The 21,441-nt window shown below is 47.4% G+C and overlaps 1 protein-coding gene across 1 annotated transcript; it reads right to left on the reverse strand.

The window, feature by feature from the left end:
- Positions 1-1,102: 1,102 nt before the first annotated feature.
- LOC140740857 (uncharacterized) lies at positions 1,103-14,012 on the reverse strand. The gene is made up of 2 exons (XM_073070423.1): positions 13,474-14,012; positions 1,103-5,152 (listed from the first exon to the last, which is right to left on the reverse strand). Exons 1-2 carry the CDS (start codon positions 13,798-13,800, stop codon positions 3,695-3,697), a joined length of 1,785 nt encoding a protein of 594 aa, XP_072926524.1. The 5' UTR covers positions 13,801-14,012; the 3' UTR covers positions 1,103-3,694.
- Positions 14,013-21,441: the final 7,429 nt, after the last annotated feature.

Genomic DNA, 21,441 nt, shown 5'->3' on the forward strand with positions numbered 1-21,441 from the left:
CCCTTTTCCTAATCGGCCACTGTTCAGATAATAATCTGTTTTCCTATTCTTGCAACCAAAGTGGATAACCTCACATTTATCCACATTAAATTGCATCTGCCATGAATTTGCCCACATACCTAACCTATCCAAGACATCCTGCATCCTCTTAGCATCCTCCTCACAGCTAACACCGCCGCCCAGCTTCGTATCATCCGCAAACTTGGAGATGCTGCATTTAATTCCCTCGTCTAAATCATTAATATATATTGTAAACAACTGGGGTCCCAGCACTGAGCCTTGCGGTACCCCCTAGTACTGATATGAAGCTTTGCTGAGTCTAGGCAGAGTTTATATGGGAAATGCAGCCCGTTGCCTGCCAGTGTTGAATCCATTACTGGGTTTACCCCACACACACATTTCAATCCGATGCAGTTTAACAATTTTACTTCACTTTCGAAATACAATTGAGAAATTGGAGAGCCCGGTTGAGAACACTACAAAACTGACAAATTGTCACAGCCTGATGTGGAAACAGCAACGCCCAGGAATGGGAAATGCCTACATAAAGTGTTGGCAACAACCCAGCCCATCACAGGCAGAGCCCTCCTCTCTACTCTGCACATTCACACGGACAGCTGCCTCAAGAAAGCAGCGCCCATCACGCAGGCTGCCCCCAGCACGTCATCGAACTGTGTTGGGTGTTGATGCAAACAACACATTCCAATGGACATTGAGATAACCTCTTCCCCACGGCAGAGGCATATAAGGTCAGGGACTGCTCAAGATGAAGAGTGAGAGGACCAAACCAGGTCTGGGTGTGGTCAGAATCTGGAACACACTTGACTGAGCTGACGGAGACAGAGACACGCAGGCTGTTTGAGAAGCACCTGGATGAGCCTGTGGATCAAGTGCTGGTGAGAAACCCTCCTGCACCCTCCCCACCCTCTACCACCCAGGCCATGCTCTCTTCTCACTACCACCCGCAGGGAGGAGGTCCCACACCACCAGGTTCTCAGGAACAGTTATTACCCTACAACAATCCGATGTGGATAACTTCACTCGGCACAACTCTGAACTGATTCCACAACCTACACCCTCACTTTCAAGGTCTCTACAACTCTTGGTTTCAGTACTTTTTATTTGCACAGTTTGTCTTCTTCTGAACATTGGTTGTTTGCTAGTCTTTGTGTATGTTTAGTTTTTTTTTTGCATTTCTTTATTTTCCTGTAAATGCCAGCAAGATAGTATATGGTAACATACTTTGATAATAAATTTACTTTCAATTTTAATAACCCACAGGTTTCCATCTCTTTGAATGATTGGCAGAACTGGGTTAATGTGATGGCAGGGGAGAGTTTGATCTGGACAAGGAGGTTAAATGCACAGTAAATGGAAAGACCCTTAGGAGCAATGGTGTACAGGGGAATCTAGGGGTGCAAGTCCGTAACTCTCTGAAAGTAGCAAGATAAGTAGAGAAGGCTGTAAAGAAGGCCTCAGGCTGTGAGACTAATGAATACCCTGCCACCACCGCGATCCTGCCACTAGGACAGCAACCTGTTCACTGTTTTCCTGTACTGTGCAACGGCATGTATTTTGAATCATACTTTATGAAATTATGGTAATATTCTGTTTTATATGCTGTGTGTGAAATGTTTCATGGACTCACTATGGCCCAGAGGAATGTTGTTTCATTTGGTCGTATATACGTACAATCAGACGACAATAAACTTGAACTTGTATGGTTTGCTTGTCTTCATTGGTCAGACCATCGTCTATAGAAGACAAGAGTCGGTAAGAGCTGTGTAAAACTTTGTCTGGAGAGTGGTGCACAGAAAAGGTTCATCAGAATGCCAACCTGCACTGGAATTTATGAGCTAGAAGCAGAGACTGGACAACTTTGGTTGCCTTCTCGAGAGCAAGGGTTTCCAATCATTTTTATGCCATGGACCAATACCATTACGGAAGGGGTATGTGGACCCCAGGTTGGGAACCCCTGCTCTAGAGCACTGGAGGTTGTGGGGTGACCTGATAGATTCACAAGAGGCACAGATGGAAAAAGACACCGACTGTCTATTCTCAGGGTGTAAGCATCAAGTACTAGAGGTCACGGGTGTCAGGTGAGAGAAGGAAATTTAAAGGAGACGTGCAGGGTCAGTATTTATTTACAGGGGTGGTGGGTGCCTGTAGCAGTCTGCTGGGGAGGGGGTGGAAAAAGGTACAATTGAGGTGTTTAAGATAGACAGACATGTGAACTTGAGGCAATGGAGGGATATGGATCATGTGCAGGCAGATGGGATTAGTTTAGATTGGTATCAGGACTAGCACAGACCGTGGATCAGAGGGCCTGTGCCGTACAATTCTATATGGTCAACTGACAGAGAAGGCACTGTGAGGGATGGCCAATAAACATCAGACTTGTCGTTGACTCCCACGACCCGTGCAGATGTCCTCCCCAGTATTGAGGACATCTTCAGAAGATGATGCTTCAAAAAGGCGGCATCCATCTTTAAGGACCCCCATTACTCAGGACATGCCCTCTTCCCGTTGCTACGGTCAAGGAGGAGGTACAGGAGGTTTAGGAACAGCTTCTCCCCCACCACCATCAATTTCTCAATGGACAACGAACCCATCTACACTAATTCAGAGGTTTCTTTTTGTTTGCTCTCTTTTTGCACTACTTAATTAATTTGTATTATAATCTGTACATTAAATCTGATAGTGATTCTGGGTTTGTCTTTTTCGTCATGGCTCACTGTTTCCCAACGAGAGTTGTGCTTTCATTCAGAGAAAAGGCAAGCTCTGAGACACCGGACCAAAGAAACCCTCGACCAAAGTGCTTGATGTCCACTCACTAATTGGTAGTAACTGGTTTCACACTCGCATGGGGCGTTGGTGTTGAGGATTCACCTACCTTCTCTTGACACTTAAGAGGGCCCTTGGTCCAGACCAAGTGATTGCTCACCCTGTGCAAAACCAGGCAGCAGAAACGAAAGCCCTGGACAGATCATTGCTCTAAAGCTCAGTGCAGGGAAGCTGTGGGCATCACAGTAGCGTAACACTACATCGCCAGTGAACCAGGTTCAATTCCTGCCACTGTCTCTAAGGAGTCCCCTCCCACATTCCAAAGATATACGGTTTAGGGTGAGTAAGTTGTGAGCAAGCTATGGGGCTGCCACCCCCCCCCCCCCCACGTGTTGGTAATTGATGCAAGTGATGCATTACACTCTATTTTGATGTCCACGTGACAAATAAAACTAATCATCTTTACGGTTCCACCCTCATTCAGAAAAAGCTGTAGAGATAAACACACCAACTGCAGACTGAATAGAAACCTCAGTGGTGGAACATTCTAGAAACAATGTAGTCAAAGACAACACAGCATGGATACAGGTCCTTGTGCTCAACCAGTCCACACTAGTCCCAATGTCCTGTACTCAGTGTCAGAAGCATGGCGACACTCACAGGCACCCCCAGTACATCCCAGGGTGGTGTTGGTGTTGACACAAAACAATGCATTTCAATGTACACGTGACAATCTTCTTTGGTTCTTTTCAGACTCTGACATTCTCCCTGGGCAAAGCCAGTCAGCAGAAACCAATCTTCGCGCGCAAGCACTTCTTTGAAACAGCGTTGAGTTTGGCAGGGAGCAAGCCAAGGTCAGTTCACTCTTTTGAGACCCGGTGCGGCAAAGCTGTAAACGAGTCAGGAACGATCAGCGGATCTGACCCGCCTGGAGGCTCTCCAAGTCACCGTCGGAGGGAGCTGGGTCCCGAGAGGCTTTCTGGCATCGGCGGCACATGTCCGCCCGCCCGCACGCCACCCGGCTGACGTAGAGGTAGGAGTCCGAGTCGCCACCCGCCGCCACCTCCCGCACGTGGAGGCACTCCTCGTGTATTGGCTGGGCAGTGGCGAGGGGGCTGCAGCAGACCCGGCAGGCGCTGGCGGCGGGGACGGGCCGGTCACCGGGGCTGCCGGGCGGGATGTAGTGGGACTGGGGAGGCTCGCGGACCACGCTGCCCCCCTGGGCGGGGCTGTCTCGGAACCCGTGGGTCCCCAGCGGATGCCGCCCGGCAGGGAACGCCGTTGATGGGCACAGGCAACACTCGGAGGGTCTCAGCACATGACAAGCTGATGGCAGCTGAGTCCGACACTGCCCTCTGTACCCCAATGGCTCCTGTGACTCAGAGGCACTAAAGTGGCCCCCCTGGTGGAACAAGGCACCGTTGGTGGTCTCTGCCGTGGAGTAGGGAAGCTTACTAGAGTCCATGTTCTTCAGCTCTATCTCCACCACCGTGTTGTGATCCTTTTTCCAATTGTTGTACTGGGGGGCCTTACTCTGGGTGCTTCGGCCGTGCCTCCAGCTCTCGCTACACTCCTCTTTGGCGGCCTCTGATCTTGGAGGGTCCCTCTGGCTCAGGACATCACTTCCCTGGTTGCCCGGGGGTTTGCCGTCTGGCTGACGGTCGATCAGAAATGAGCTGGAGTAAAAGTTCAGGGAGAGGGGCCCTGTCTGCCCTGGGGACAGATTCCCAACTGCTTTGAAGTTGGTATTCCCCAACAGCGGCTGCTCCAAAGCCAGCAGAGAACTGCACTGCTCCGGATACAAGGGCGAAATGTGGCTATGGCCCCTCACATTCTCATCATTGTAGTCACTATAAAGGTCAATATTATCGGGAATGGGAGTCCTCGAGGACCCCAAGGGATCACTTGAGGCCTCAGATGCTCCTCCGAAGATTCCGCCTGTGTTGTTCTCCATCAGGGGCAAAGGGGCGTCGTCAGAGAATTCAGACTGGGCAGGGTCTTCGCGGGACGGCAAATCTGATTCCGAGCTCCAGTTGTTTCCCACAACAGCCCCTTCACCCAACCTTGAGCTAGTGTTCTGGAGATTCATGCAGTCAGCTTCCCTCGGAGGAGGAGAGCACCTCAGCTGGACGATATCCTCACAACTGCGATGCGTAGCTTCTTTCAGCATCTCCTGCATTAGCTCGCACTCTGCCCGGGCCAAGAAGAACTCAAATCCCAGCTGGCCAATTTCCTCCTCGTTGACCTGCTTCAATATCACGTATTCGCTGGCTCCTTGCCGAACATAGCCCAGCTTTTGCAAGATGTCCTGAAGCACACTGGGCGCAAAGACGGGTTGGATAAAGTACACAAAGGCTCCAGTGAAGGTCTGCAATGAAAGAGACCGTGTTAGGGACTTTAACAAATGACAATCACCTGCTCTTTCAAGGTTCAAGGTTTAAGATTGTTTCAAGTCATTTCGTGTATTCAAGTGTAAGGAGAACAAAATAATTGTTACTTGGGCTTGGTGCAGCACAAAAACATAAAGTCATTAAAAAAACATGATAAATATAAATACGTAAGATAGCTCATACAGTATATATAGATTGTGGGTCCATAAAGTGACTGACAGGAAGTGATAAAGTAGTGGTGGTGGGAGGTGTGGAGGGCTGGGTTAGTGGCTGGACGTGTTGATTAGAGTTATTGCTTGGAGAAAGTAACTGTCTTTAAGTCTGGTGGAGTTGGTGGATGGGATCCTTCATGATGTTACTGGCTCTTTTCCAGCTCCTTCCTGCATATCCTTAATGGTGAGAAGTCAGCATCTACCTGTTCAATTACCGGATTACTGGGGGGGGGGGGAAGAGAAGTGGGGTGGTGGGTGAAGAGGGGGTGAAGGGAGGTGTGAAGATGATTGAGTTCACATTTCAGTGGAATAAAGGAAATTGCAATGGCATGAGAGGGGAACTGGCCGAAGGTGACTGGAAAGGGACACTAGCAGGAAGGACAGCACAGCAGCAATGGCTGGAGTTTCTGTGAAGAATGAGGGAAGTGCAAGACAGATATATCCCAAATAAAAAGAAATTTTCAAAGGGAAAAAAGACACCACCGTGGCTGACAAGTGAAGTCAGAGCCAAAGTAAAAGCAAAACAGAGGGTATACAAGGAAGCCAGAGCTAGTGGGAAGATAGAGTATTGGGAAGCTTTTAAAAACTTGCAGAAGGAAACTAAGAAGGTCATTAGGAAGGAAAAGATGAATTATGAGAGGAAGCTGGTGACGAACATCAAAAAAGATAATAAAAGCATTTTAAAGTATGTAAAGGGTAAAAGAGAGTCGAGGGTAGATATAGGACTAATAGAAAATGACACTGGAGATATTGTAATGAGAGATGCAGAGATGGCAGAGGAACCGAATGCATATTTTGTATCAGTCTTCACAGTGGAAGACGTCTGCAGTATACCGAACATTCTAGAGTGTCAGGCAAGGGAAGTGAAGTTTGTGCAGTGAAAATCATGACAGAGAAAGTACTCAGGAAGCTTAATGGTCTGAGGTTGGATAAATCTCCTGGACCTGATGGAATGCACCTTCGGGTTCTGAAGGAAGTAGCTGGAGAGATTGCGGAGGCATTAACGATGATCTTTCAAGAATCGATAGATTCTGGCATTGTACCGGATGAGTGGGAAATTGAATGTTACTCCGCTATTTAAGAAGGGTGGGAGGCAGCAGAAAGGGTCTTTGCTGGAGGGCAGATCTGATTCCGAGCTCCAGTTGTTTCCCACAACAGCCCCTTCACCCAACCTATAGACCTGTTTGCCTGACATCAGTGGTTGGGAAGTTGTTGGAGCCCAAGATCCCCTACCTCGGCCATAGTGAAAGGCAAGATCGACCCCAGATCAATTAGTTACACGCATGCGCACCGGGGCAGAAAAGACCGGAAGTAAAACACTGCAACCCGGAAGTAGAAATAATGTATAAACACCAGGGGGGTACCAAACCTTTTTTGCACCGCAGACCGGTTTAATATTGACAATATTCTTGCGGATCGGCCGACGGGGTTGGGGGGGGTGGGTGCTGGTAAACACAACCGGAATCCTGAGCCCAAATTAGGTCGTCTGCGAATATTTTAGCTCTGGGTTCCCCACGAACATTCGGTGTGCTAATCAGGTTTAGAGGCGGCGCCCATCTGTCCGCGCTCCAGGCCAGTAGCGATGGCACTTCCCACCGGCCGCCCGCGACCAACCAGTGATCCCCAGCGCGAAGGTATCACTGTGTTTAGGCGACGGATGACCTCGCGTGCGTTCAAGTTCAACAGTGGGCGTGACAGGGAATCAGGAAAGGTGCAGCTGCTGACTCACATCGTTTCCTCGCGGCCCGGTGGTTGGGGACCACTGAAGTACACTGTGCAGTGCGGGGGGGAGCTACACGCATGCGCACTGGGCAGAAAGAACGGAACTAAAACCCCGCAACCCAGAAACAATCTCTCAACAGTTTTTGTGTATTAATTTTTCTTTCTTTTTCGGGATCTACTGGGAAAGTCTCAAAGATCGACCAGTCGATCGCGATCGACGGGTTGGCGACCACTACTCTATCTGGATGTTATGACATCCCGCAACGCTTCAGCTGGTGACACCGGCGAGGGATTGAGGTGTCCTCAGGGTTGCCTCCCGAAGGAACTAGATGTTGTCCTTGTAATTTTATTTGGCACGCCTGTCGACGCTCACCATTTTTTATTACACAGATGTAAAGCAGCTTGCTGTAGCAACTGCCCTGCAGGATACTGCAGTAAGATGTTCAGCACATCACAGAAACCACCGACTCTGTCTATACTTCCCACCACATCAGGAAAGCTCCCAACAATATCAAAGACCCCACCCAGAAACCTAGTATCAGAGTTAAGCTATTCACTACTTCTACACAGGTTGATAGGGAGGTTGAGAAAATGTATGCCGTGCTTGCCTTTATTAGTTGAGGCATTGAATTCAAAAGTCAGGAGTTTACGTTGCATCTTTATGAAACTCGAGTTAGGCCGCATCTGGAGTTCACATCCAGTTCTGGTCTCCCCACTGTAGGAAGGAATTTGAGGCTTTGGAGAGGGTGCAGGAGAGGTTTACCAGGATACTGGCTGGTTTAGAGGGCCTGTACTATCACAAGAGGCTGGATAAACCTGGGTTGCTTTCTCTGGGGCGCCGGAGGCTGAGGGGAGATGTGCTAGAGGTTTATTAGATTATGAGAGGCACAGATAAAGTAGACAGTGTACCTTTTCCCTAAAGTTGAAATGTCTAATACCAGAAGGCATACATTTAAGGTGAGAGTGAGTAATTTCAAAGGAGATGGGAGGGGCATTTTTTTTAAATACACAAAGAGTGGTGGGTGCCTGCAATTGCTACCATCGGGGGGAGGTACAGGAGCTGAAGACAGATAGACACACACTCACACAATTTCAGGAACAGCTTCTTCCCCTCAACCTTCAGATTTCTAAATGGACACGAGCACTACCTCACTTTCCCCCCCTTTTTGCTCACTTATTTATTTATATATGTACTTCTTATTGCAATTTATAGTTTTTAATTATGTATTTTCATTACTATGTATTGCACTGTACTGCTACCGCAAAATGACACATTTCACGTGAAAACATACGGCAGCGACAGTCAACTCAATTCTGATCTTGAACATACCCCCTGGGGTGGTGATAGAGGCAGAAACCGTACTTCAGACTTTGAGAGATGTATAGTGAATGTGATGTGATGTATAGTGATGCACGTGAATGTCAGGAAAATGGAAGGATATGGACATTGTGTAGGCAGAAGAGATTTGTTTAGATGGCTATTTGATTACTAATTTAATTGGTTAGGCAGAATATTGTGGGCTGAATGGCCTGTCCCTGTGCTGTATTGTTCTGTGTTCTACCATGGTAGATCCTCAGACTGAATCTCTTTTCCTGTCCACTCCCTCTTTTAACTCAAGTGATCAACAATGAGCCTCAAGTTGACTCAGTGACTGATAACCCACAAGCCCTGGCGCAAAAATTTCAAAGATTCATAAGTTCTGAACAAAAAAGAAAAGCTCCTTTCAAAGTAAGAAAAAAAGGCAGATACTGAAAATCTGAAATAAGGGCAGAGCACATTGACACAGAGCGCCGTCACAGGAAAGCAGCATTAAGGACCCCCACTATCGAGGGCAAGCTCTCTTCTCACTACCAACATGGAGGAGGCACAGGAGCCTCAGGTCCCACACCACCAGGTTCAGGAACTGTTATTACCCCTCAACCATCAGGATCTTGAACCAGAGGGGAGAAGGTACAGGAGCCTCAGGAATCACACCACCAGGTTTGGGAAGAGTTATTACCCCTCAATCATCAGGATCTTGGACTAGCAGTGATCATGGATAAAGATAGATCTGGTCCTCGGGTTGAAGTTCTAAACTGGAAAAAGGAAAAACTTGAAGAAATGAGAAAGGATCTAAAAAGCCTGGATCCCCTTGACGATCAGAGTGGTCGGCTATGTATGGAACCAAAAGAAATGGGGGAGATCTTAAATGGGTTTTTTACATCTGTATTTACTAAGGAAACTGGCAAGGAGTCAATGGAAATAAGGCAAACAAGTAGTGAGATCATGAAACCTAAACAGATTGAAGAGGAGAAGGTGCTTGCTATCGAGGCAAATCAGAGTAGATAAATCCTCAGGACCTGACAGGGTATTCCCTCGGACCTTGAAGGAGACTAGTGTTGAAATTGCAGGGGCCCTGGCAGAAATATTTAAAATGTCGGTATCTATGGGTGAGGTGCCGGACGATTGGAGGATAGCTCATGTTGTTCCGTCGTTTAAAAAAGACTCTAAAAGTAATCCAGGACATTATAGGCCGGTAAGTTTGACTTTGGTAGTAGGTAAATTATTGGAAGGAGTACTAAGAGATAGGATCTACAAGTGTTTGGATAGACAGGGACTTGTTAGGGAGAGTCAACATGGCTTTGTGCGTGGTAGGTCATATTTAACCAATCTATTAGAGTTTTTCGAGGAGTTTACCAGGAAAGTGGATAAAGGGAAGGCAGTGGATGTTGTATACATGGACTTCAGTAAGGCCTTTGACAAGGTCCTGAATGGGAGGTTAGTTAAGAAGAATCAGTCGCTAGGTATACATGGAGAGGTAGTAAATTGGATTAGACATTGGCTCAATGGAAGAAGCCAGAGAGTGGTAGTGGAGGATTGCTACTCTGAGTGGAGGCCTGTGACAAGTGGTGTGCCACAGGGATCAGTGCTGGGTCCATTGTTACTTATCATCTATATCAATGATCTGGATGATAATGTGGTAAACTGGATCAGCAAATTTGCTGATGATACAAAGACTGGAGGTGTAGTGGACCGTGAGGAGGTTTTCAAAGCTTGCAGAGGGATTTGGACCAGCTGGAAAAATGGGCTGACAAATGGCAGATGGAGTTTAATACAGACAAGTGTGAGGTATTGCATTTTGGAAGGACAAACCAAGGTAGAACATACAAGGTAAATGGTAGGACACTGAGGAGTGCAGTAGAACAGAGGGATCTGGGAATACAGATACAAAATTCCCTAAAGGTGGCATCACAGGTAGATAGGGTCATAAAGAGAGTTTTTGGTACATTGGCCTTTATAAATCAAAGTACTGAGTATAAGAGTTGGAATGTTATGATGAGGTTGTATAAGACATTGGTGAGGCTGAATTTGGAGTATTGTGTGCAGTTTTGGTCACCTAATTACAGGAAGGATATTAATAAGGTTGAAAGAGTGCAGAGAAGGTTTACAAGGATGTTGCTGGGACTTGAGAAACTGAGTTACAGAGAAAGGTTGAATAGGTTAGGACTTTATTCCCTGGAGTGTAGAAGAATGAGGGGAGATTTGATAGAGGTGTATAAAATTATGACAGGTTAGATAGAGTGAATGCAAGCAGGCTTTTTCCACTGAGGTTAGGGGAGAAAAAAAAGAGAAAATGGGTTAAGGGTGAAGGGGGAAAAGTTTAAAGGGAACATTGGGGGGGGCCTTCTTCACGCAGAGAGTGGTGGGAGTGTGGAATGAGCTGCCAGGTGAAGTGGTAAATGCGGGCTCACTTTTAACATTTAAGTAAAACTTGGACAGGTACGTGAATGAGAGGTGTATGGAGAGATATGGTCCAGGTGCAGGTCAGTGGGACTAGGCAGAAAAATGGTTCGGCACAGCCAAGAAGGGCCAAAAGGCCTGTTTCTGTGTTGTAATGTTCTATGGTTCTAGTACACTGCCATGCAGTTTTATAAGAAAATCGGCTGGTAGGTTGCTCCAAGCACCTTGGAGAACTTGTCACAGTTCTTCTGCAGACTCTGGCTGTCTCGCTTGCTTCCGTCTCTCCAGGTAATCTCAGATGGTCTTGATGATGTTGCGATCAGGGCTCTGTGAAGACCATTCCATCTAAAACCATATAAAGAAAACCTCGGGTGGGGGCATAGACTTTTGCACAGCACTATACTGTGCGCATGGAGCTAATCTGTCTAGATGGCAAGTAAACAAGAGAGCCACTGCGACTCAGCATGAAAAATACAAAACCAAGTACCGCCACGTTGTCAAAATAACAAACCTTGCGACATGTGTCAGTGGAAAGAGTGGATGTTTATAGAGGGCTGCCCCTTTAGAACCTAGATGAGTTGGGATTTATTTATCCAGAGGGTGGTGAATCTGTGGAATTCATTGTGACAGACGACTGTAGAGGCCAGGTCGTTGAGTATTTAAAGCAGAGGTTGACAGGGTTTTGATTAGTCAAGGCATCAAAGGTTCGACGGAGCTTCCATTGTGTGCTGCGTCTGCGAGGCTGAGTCGGGCGGCGCCGTGGAAGTCCATAGCGGGGGTATTCCCTTCTGCCGCCTGCGTGGGATGGCGAGTCTATCGGGACCCTGGGGACTTGTGGAAACTGTGTGGTGGTTTCTTTCGAACTTATAGTCTTTTAACATCTTTGGACTATTTTTACCATGCCCATGGTCTGTATCAATTATGGTATTGTTTGCACTGTTGTAACTATATGTTAACTATATGTAACTATGTGGCTTTGTGTAGGTCTTGTAGCTTTAGTTTTTGGTTTGTTGGGTGCTAGAGTTGGTCTCCTGACTTGGTGTGTCTGGGTAGTCTTGTTTTGCCTGGTGGATTTGGAGCTCCTTTCCGGGGAACGCGCTAAGACGGCAGCGCGATATTAATACGCAGCAACCTCTCCGGACTCTGGATTGGGGATTGCCAAACGTTATGTGGATTTTCTGGTGTAGTCTGTTTTCTCATGAGCTTTTGTGATATCATTCTGGGGGAGCGTCGTCTCATTTTTTAACCGCGTTGCATTGGTGGTTTCTAAATGACAATAAACTGAATCTGAAACCAGCCATGATGGAATGGCAGAGAAGACGCAATGGGCTGAATGGCCTAATTCTGCTCTTATGTCTTATATTAAATTTGATTCTGATTCAAGTACTAATACCAATACCCTACACCTTCTCAGCTCCAAGGGTCTGACCCATGTAAGAGCAACACCAGGATGCTGCCTGGTCCAGACAGCATCTCACGTTGGGCCAGCTGGAGAGAAGGAGGGTGTCAGCTGACTTGAATATTCAAAGTAAATTATGAAAGTATTGTAGGCAGTCTGTGTCCACTTTATTAGTTACACCTGTACACCCCAATAGCACTAATATCTAATCAACCAATCATGTGGCGGCATCTCGATGCATTAAAGCATGCAGACACGGTCAAGAAGTTCAATTGTTATTCAGAATTGGGAAGAAATGTGACTGATTGACTTTGACTGTGGAAAGATTGTTGGGGGCAGACGGGGTGGTTTGAGCGTCTCAGAGACTGCTGATCTGCTGGGAGTTTCACGCACAACAGTCCCTGGAGTTTACAGAGCGTGGTTCGAGAAACAAGCCACATCCAGTGACAGGCAGCTCTGTGGGTAAAAAGGCCTTGTTAGTGAGAGAGGTCGGAGGAGAATGGCCAGACTGGTTCAAGGTGACAGTAATAATAACCATGTGGGGTGCAGAAGGCATTTCTGAATGCACAATATGTTGAAGCTTGAAGTGGGTGGGCTGCTGCAGCAGCAGAACACCAGATCGGCTTCCATACCCGACTACATACTGCCCAGAGATTCATTTTCTTGCAGGCATTCACAGTAGAACACGGAAATACAAAAGAATCGAAAAACTGCACACAAAGGCTGATAGGGGTGTAGAAAATGATCAGATCGAGTGGACAGCCAGAGATTTTTTTCTCAGGGTGGAAATCGATAATACGAGGGGGCATAATTCTAAGGCATTTGGTGGAACGTATAGGGAGGGATGTCAGAATTTGTTTTTTTTATAGATATCGAGAGTCGTGGGTGTGTGGAACGCCCTGCCAAGAGTGCTGACACAGCCACTTAAGAAACTCTTAGGTAAGCACGTGGATGAAAGACTAATGGTGGGCTATGGGGGAAGGCAGGGTTAGATTGATCTTAGGATCAGGCACAGCATAGTGTGCCGAAGGCCTGTATTTGCTATAATGTTCCATAAATCTTTCTGCACCTTCACCAAACCCAGCGTTCAGCTCCCCAAACTCCAGATTACAGGCCTCTACCACTCAGTCCCCGCGGACAGCGCAAAACCGGAAAATAACAGCGGCCCTTAAGATTAACCCATTGCTGACTGATGGAGTTTAAGCAGCCGGAACAGCCCATCCTTTAGACCCTGAGCGCACCAACCTTGATCGACCTGATCTCCTTCCGCCAGGGCCACAAGTACAGGTTGACGGCAAGCATCTCCAACAGCTCGAAAGCTTTGCTTAGGCCCCGGAAGCCATCGCGTCCCAAATGCTGACCTCCCCCGGTACCAACAACAAACTCCTGGGCGAGCCGGTAGAAATCCAGGAACTGGAATCGGTGTCCCGAGCTGGGCACGGAATTGAGGAAGTGCCTGCCCAGACGCACCTGCTCTTCCCCGGTGCAGGGCGACGCGGTGCCCGAGGAGAGAGCTTCTCGGTAAAACTCCAGGAAGTTTTGGTAAACTTCTTGCTTGCTGGAACTACCCATGCTGGGAGGCGGGTGGGCGCCACGGACAAAAGGCAGCTGGACACAATGTGTCAGTTTCACTTGTCAATTTCACAGGTTGTTACAGCGGCCGCGTCGGCAACAATGATCACCGCCTCCTCCCCTGCCCGGGCCAAGGGCAAGTGCGGAAAAGCAAAAGTACACATGCGCTCTCAGTCCTCCGTAGATTGCTTGGTTCACCACGAATAAATGACCGGGGAAGTCGTGCAGGATGGCAGAAATTTCATTCTGGTTGAGACACAGGCACAGACAGACAGACACACACTGGCGCCGGAGGAACTCAGTCAGGGGACTGGACAGTCGGTATTCGGGGCTGTGACCTTCACCGGGACAGCGGGATCCAGTCGGGCGAAGGGTCTCCCCGGAAATGGCAGCTGTCTATTTCCCTCCACAGATCAGAATCAGATTTATCATCACTGACATACATCGTGAATTTTTTTTTTGCCAAGATGAGGCCACCCTCAGGATGGAGGAGCAACACCTTATATTCCGTCTGGGTACCCTCCAACCTGATGGCATGAATATCGATTTCTCCTCCCACCCCCTCCTCAATTCCCCACTCTCCTGCCTATCACTTCCCCCAGAGTCCCCTCCTCCTTCCCTTTCCCCTATTGTCCACTCTCCTCTTCTATCAGATTCTTTCTTCTCCAGCCCTTGACCTTTCCCACCCACCCGGCTTCACCCATCACCTTCCAGCTAGCCTCTTTACCCTCCCTCTACCTTTCTCTTCTGGCATCTAACCCCTTCCTTTTCAGTCCCGATGAAGGGTCTTGACCCGGTGTCGACTGTTTATTCATTTTCATGGACACTGTCTGACCTGCTGAGTTCCAGCCTCTCTGTGTGTGTTGCTCTGGATTTCCAGCCTCTCTGTGTGTTGCTCTGGATTTCCAGCCTCTCTGTGTGTGTTGCTCTGGATTTCCGGCCTCTCTGTGTGTGTTGCTCTGGATTTCTGGCCTCTGTGTGTGTTGCTCTGGATTTCCAGCCTCTGTGTGTTGCGCTGGATTTCCAGCCTGTGTGTGTGTGTGTGTGTTGCTCTGGATTTCCAGCCTCTGTGTGTGTGTTGCTCTGGATTTCCAGCCTCTCTGTGTGTATGTGTGTTGCTCTGTATTTCCAGCCTCTCTGTGTGTGTTGCTCTGTATTTCCAGCCTCTCTGTGTGTGTTGCTCTGGATTTCCAGCCTCTGTGTGTGTGTTGCTCTGGATTTCCAGCCTCTGTGTGTGTTGCTCTGGATTTCCAGCCTGTGTGTGTGTGTGTGTTGCTCTGGATTTCCAGCCTCTGTGTGTGTTGCTCTGGATTTCCAGCCTCTGTGTGTGTGTGTGTGTGTTGCTCTGGATTTCCAGCCTCTGTGTGTGTGTGTGTGTGTGTGTGTGTGTGTGTGTGTGTGTGTGTGTGTGTGTGTGTGTGTGTTGCTCTGGATTTCCAGCCTCTGTGTGTGTGTTGCTCTGGATTTCCAGCCTCTGTGTGTGTGTGTGTTGCTCTGGATTTCCAGCCTCTGTGTGTGTTGCTCTGGATTTCCAGCTTCTGTGTGTGTTGCTCTGGATTTCCAGCCTGTGTGTGTGTGTTGCTCTGGATTTCCAGCCTCTGCTGGAATTCTCATGTTTGGTGTTGCTGTACAGAAAGGATTTTAATGCAAAACTACATGCGATAACAAAGGCTGACAAACAACCAAAATAAAAATAATATTGAGAGCATGGGTTGTAAAGACCTTGAAAATGAGTCTGTCGGTTGTAGAACCATTTCAGTGTCGACGTGAGTGAAATCACCCTCGCTGGTTCGGGAGCCTGGTGGTTGTCAGATAATAACAGTTCCTGAATGTGGTGGTGTGGCACCCAAGGCTTTTGTCCCTGGCTTGGATGGTGGGATGTTGTTTCCCTGCATCAGCACTCCATGTAGACATGTTCAGTGGCAGGAAGGTCTTTGCCTGTGATGGACTGGGCCATATCCACTGCAGACTCTCCCATTCCTGGCCAATGGTGTTTCCATACCAGTCCGTGATACAGCCAGTTAGAGATACTCTCCGCTGTGTATCCATGGAAGTGCAACAAAGTCTTTGGTGACATGATGAATCTATACAAACTTCTAAGAAAATAGAGGCCTTCTTTGTATTGGTATTTACGTGCTGGTCCTAGGACACATCCTCTGACACGTTAACACCAAGGAATTTAAAGCCACTGACCTCCTCCATCTCGGATCTCTAAAGGGAACCGGCTAAGTACAAGTGAAAATATAAGAAAGGTGAAAAAGGCGTTCCAGGTTGGGCAGAACCAAGCTGAGATGAGTCGAGATAGGATACTTTTTGTGGTGCATTGATAAACATTGGTGAGGGCCAAGGGGGACTTGTGGAATTTCTTTAGCCTCGTGAGGAAGTTCAAGTTCATTGTCATCTGATTGTACAGCCAAATGAAACAGTTACTCTGGACCACATTGTACACAGCACATAAAATATCACCACAAATAAATTAATGAAATGCAACGCCAAGCGAAAGTAATGCGTAGCACAGGTAAACAGTAAACAGCTCTCTCTGCTAGTGACAAGATCTCAGCAGTGGCAGTGACTCACAGCCTGAGGGAAGAAGCTGTTACCCGTTCTGGCAGTTCTAGTCCTGATGTTCCTGTACCTCCTTCCTGATAGTCGTGGGTCAAAGAGATTGTTGGATGGGTGGTAAGGATCCTCAACGATGCTTCAGGCCTTTCATATACATTTCCAGTAAATGTCACAAATAGGAGAGAGGGAAACCCCAGGGATCCTCAAAGCTGGTTTTACTGTCCTCTGTAGGATCTTGCGGTGTAATGCCTTGCAGCTTCCATACTACATAATTATGTGGTCAGTCAGGGCTGTCTTGGTGGTGCTCCTGTAGAAAGTTGGCAGCATGGGGATGGGGAGCCTTGCACATCTCAATCTCTTCAAAGAGTAGATGCTGCTGTACCTTCATGACTAGCAAGGTGGTGTTGTGGTCCACATTCGATCATCTGTTATCTGTACAAATAACTTTATGCTCTTCACTCTCTCCACGGCAGGCCCTTTGATGTTCAGTGGAGAGCGGTCGACCTACACCTTCCTGAAGTCCACAGACATCTTGTCTTGTCCGCGTTGAGACTCGGGTGGTTGTCCTCACGCCACGCGACAAGCCTCTCTGGCTCCCCTCTCGTTGCTGATGAGGCCGGCCACTGTAGCATCATCGGAGAACGTGATGATGCGGTTTGAGCTGGATCTGGCAGTGAGTCAGCAGCGGACTGAGCACACAGCCCCGGAGGCACCAGTGACCAGCATGAGGCTTCCCAGGCTGTTGGTGATGTTCACACCCAGGGACTTGAGACTCTCAACCCTCTTGACCTCAACACTTTGGTAAAGAGGAGCGTGTGAACCACCCCCTCTTCCTGCAGTCAAAACCAACTCTTGCTTTGCTGTCACTGCAGGGAAAGGTCGTTGTCATGACACCATGTCTCTAAGCTTCCTACCTCCTTCCTGTACTTCGACTCATTGTTATTTGAGATAGGCCTCTCCTTCTTCCTTGCTGTAGGCTAGAGGCAGATACTGGAAACCAACCCCACCTCGTTCACAAGAATCACGAAGAGGTATTTGTTCGCAGAGTCACAGAGCTATACAGCATGGAGACCGGCCCTTTGGCCCACCTGTTCAATGCCAGCCATGTTGTCTGCTCAAGCTAGTCCCACTTGCCCATGTTTGACCCATTCCCCCGAGCCTTTCCTATCCCTGCACCTGTCTGAATGTCATTTGACTTTTGTAATTATCATTGTAACACCTCTACTTCCTCAGGAGGCTAAAGAGGTCCATCATGCCCCCATCAACTCTTACCAATGCAGTGATTCAAGACTGGTTAAAGATGGTCACAAGTGTAATGGAGAAGACAATTGTTACCCCTGATCCAAAAATCACACAACACAATAAATACAAACACATAGATAGCTTGTACCATAGTGGCACCGTAGAAAACACCCCACCTGGCTGCACCCTGGCTTGCTACAGCTACTGCTCTGCCTGTGACCACAAGATACAACAGAGCTGTGGACACAGCTCAGCACATCTGAGAAACCCTCCATGGACTCTGTCTACCCTTCTCACTGCCTCGGTGAAGCGGCCGCATTATAAAAGATCCCCACCATCCCAGACATTCTCTCTACAAAAGCCTGGACACACATCCCACCAGGCGCAAGGACAACCTCTCGAATGGGCCTCTTCTTTTGACAGCTGACTAGGCAACTTCTTGACTTTTAACTTACCCTCGCACTGAATAGTGGTGAACTCAATTGCACAAAGAAAAGTCACACAAAATTAGAGGGCAAAAAATCCAATAAGCCTTTACCGGCTTTCTTAGCAGGCAAGGTATAGGCAGAGTGTCCAAACAGAAAACTCACAGGCAAAGTCAAAATCCCAAAAATCATGAACTAAAGATTCCTGCAAACAAAAGCCAGACTTCACTTACAAATAAGAGACAAGAAACTTCTGTAGGGATACAGACAAGGCACAGGTGATAACAATAGGCAGGTGAGTGGGAAATGATTGGCCTCGCAATCTCTGCCTCCCTCTGGTGGCCAGTTTGAGGTGTGACACTTCTGTGATAAAATGGACTCTTGACCTCACAATCTACATCATTATGATCTTGCACTTTGATGATTACCTACACTGTAGATTTACACTTTATTCTGCATGGTTATTGTTTTACCCTATTTTAGCTCAATGCACTGTGTAATCTCATCTGTATGAACTGTGTGCAATACAAGATTTTCACTGTATCTTGTGACAATAATACCAATAATTGCACCTGGATTTACACTTAAAGAAGCACCTATGGAGGGGAATAAACTGTCGATGATTTGGGCCGAGACTCTTCATCAAGACCCCAAATGTTGACTGTTTATTCTCCTCCATAGATGCTGCTTGACCTGCTGGGTTCCTTCAGCATTTTGTGTCTGTTGCTCAAGATTTCCAGCATCTGCAGAATCCCTTGTATTTTTTTGTACTGTTGGGATAATAATAATAATAATAATAATAATAATAATAATAATAATAATAACAAGTACTTCATTGATCTTGAGTGGGAAATTCTTTCGTTACAGCAGCAACATTTAAAAACACAGTTAGCAGTGTGCAGACTTTAATAATGAAGTCCAGAATAATAACATACCCAATAATAATGTACAAAACAATAAAGCAGAGAGTATTGTACTATGATGTGTTCTCCTGTCACACAGAGATGAACTGTTGCATATGTTTATTGCATTTGGTAGGAAAGGTTTTCTGTAACAATCCCTGTGACAGTGGAGCTGGATGAGTCTGTTCGAAAGGGTACTCCACTGCTTATTCAGTAGGTCTTGGAAAGGACGTGCCTGAATATCTATAATGGATAACAGTTTGTTTAGTGACCTCTCTCCACCACTAACTCAAAAGAGTCTGGGTTGTAGCCGCGGACGGATCCAGCCTTTCTGATGTGTTTATTTTGCCTTCTGACATCACCAGCTCTGATGCTGCTCCCCAACATAAAGCCGCAAAGAAGACCGCACTTGCTATAACAGACTGGTAAAAGAGCTCCAACAGCCTGCTGCACAGATTGAAGTGTAACTCTCGCTTCGGCTAGCGGCTTAATAGAGGGGGTGATCGCCCCCCGGCCCGGCCAAACTTAAGAAATCTCGTTTGGGTGGATGCTGCACGATGTGTCCCGTTACAAGTCAGTACCCCAAAATAACAAAGAGTACACAATATGTGATTAAATGATTAAGCTTTATAATTCTTACTTTGACTACATGGTTGGTAAAGAAAACAAAAAAGGAAAAAGGGCCTATTCTCATGAAACAGTCTATTGCGCGATGTTGGAGCTCACTGATAAGCCGGTCGCCCACCTTCGACCTCCTCTGATCGTCGCTGACCTTCGGACCCTCACTCCAAGTCCACCCTGTCCGGCAGTCTACCAACTCCCTCCATTCGCCTCTTCTCTCGTCATCGCTCCCCAGCAAAAGACCACGAAAATCTCTCTTCCAGACTCACAAGAAAGAACAACATTTCTCTCATTGGATAGTCCTGCATTCCAAAACCCCGTTATCTCTAGACATAACCCAAACATTGCTGCTACAGAGAAACCATTACATTAGCAGTGAAACCTTACGGCATGTTACAGAAGGATCTCAGCTTCCTTAGAAAATAGGGTCTGCTCATCCCCTTCTTGTAAACAACCATGGTGTTGGTTTTCCAGTCAAGTCTGGTGTCAAGGTGAACACCCAAGTATTTGTGCTCCTCCATCACTGCAACAACTTCTCCCAGAATGTACACAGGACTTGTCACTGTCCTCTTCCTCCTAAAATCAATCACCATCTCCCCGATAGCACAGCCCGACAACAGTAGGCACCCAATTTCAGTGTGGTTTTCATATCTGTTTCAAAGTCTAGAAATTGAAGTTGTAGAACCTATTAGGAGTAACTCCTCCCCGGACCTGCTGCACTGGTATTGCAATGCCACAACTTCACTGCTGGGGGAGCTGCTGAGCTGCCACCCCCACTTAGCACCTCAGCGCCACCACCAGGAAAGGAACTGATCTGCAGCTCCGCACAGTAAAATATGCAACTTGATATGTTCAAAGTTCAAAGTAAATTTATTATTGAAGCACGTATTTGTCACCACATACAACCCCGAGATTCACTTTCATGCATGCATTCACTGTAGAACAAAGAAATACAGCAGAATCAATTATTTTGATCAGGTTTATTATCTACTGATTCGATGAGCTCAATGCCTCCTACACTCTCTTTGACCAACCATCACGAACTCCACAGTCCCTGATATTTCAATCTTTGAGGCCAACCTAAGGGTATCCGTCAGGAGGGTAAACCACCAAAAGCATCTGGCCGAGTACAACAGGCCTGTGCTGATCAGCTGGCTGGAGTGTTCACCTATACCTTTAACATCTCTCTTTGGCATCCTGAGGTATCTAAATGCTTAAAGTAGGCTTCATTACACTGGTGCTTAGGAAGGATGTGGAGACCTGTCTCAAAAAGCTGTTGTCCAGAAGCACTTGTTTTGAGTCCTGAAGAAGGATCTTGGCCAAAACATTGACCTTTCACTCTTTGTCTTAGATGCTGCCTGGTTTGCTGACTTCCTCCAGCATCTAGTGTGTGTTGACTTCTTTGGAGAGGTTGGTGATGAAATATATCAAATCCTGCCTGGGGAGCGACTTGGATCCACTCCAGTTTGTCTAGTGACACAACAGGTCCACAGCAGATCCCATCTCATTGGCTCTTCGCTTCACCCTGGAACATCTGGACAGAAAAGATGCATACATCAGGATGCTCTTTATCAACTACAGCTCAATATTCAGTGAGAGTTTCTCTTCAGGCTCCTGCACCTCCTTTCTGACGGCAGCAATGAGAAGAGGGCATGCCCTGGGTTGGCGGCATCATCTTCTGAAGGCGTTCTTGATACTGGGGAGGCTAGTGCCGGTGAAGGAGCTGGCCTGGCCACTGTTCCCTCTAAGCTGCGGGCGTGCGGTGCGCGGTGACTGAAATGCTCCCACGCGCACAGCCTTCGATGCTGCACAGCTGGAATTTAACGTAATGTTTTATTAAAGCGCTGCACAGTCTCCAGCCTGCGTAAAGATTTCCTGCTCGGAGCAAT

The sequence above is a fragment of the Hemitrygon akajei genome, chromosome 17, assembly GCF_048418815.1.
Source record: "Hemitrygon akajei chromosome 17, sHemAka1.3, whole genome shotgun sequence".
NCBI lineage: Eukaryota > Metazoa > Chordata > Chondrichthyes > Myliobatiformes > Dasyatidae > Hemitrygon > Hemitrygon akajei.

Bases quoted from the DNA above. Each gene is read 5' to 3' on its own strand.
- LOC140740857 (XM_073070423.1), bottom strand. From the start codon at position 13,800: ATGGGTAGTTCCAGCAAGCAAGAAGTTTACCAAAACTTCCTGGAGTTT. The intron at 5,153-13,473 runs GTTGGTGCGCTC...CTTTCATTGCAG, and splicing joins AGGAGATCAGGTCGATCAAG to ACCTTCACTGGAGCCTTTGT.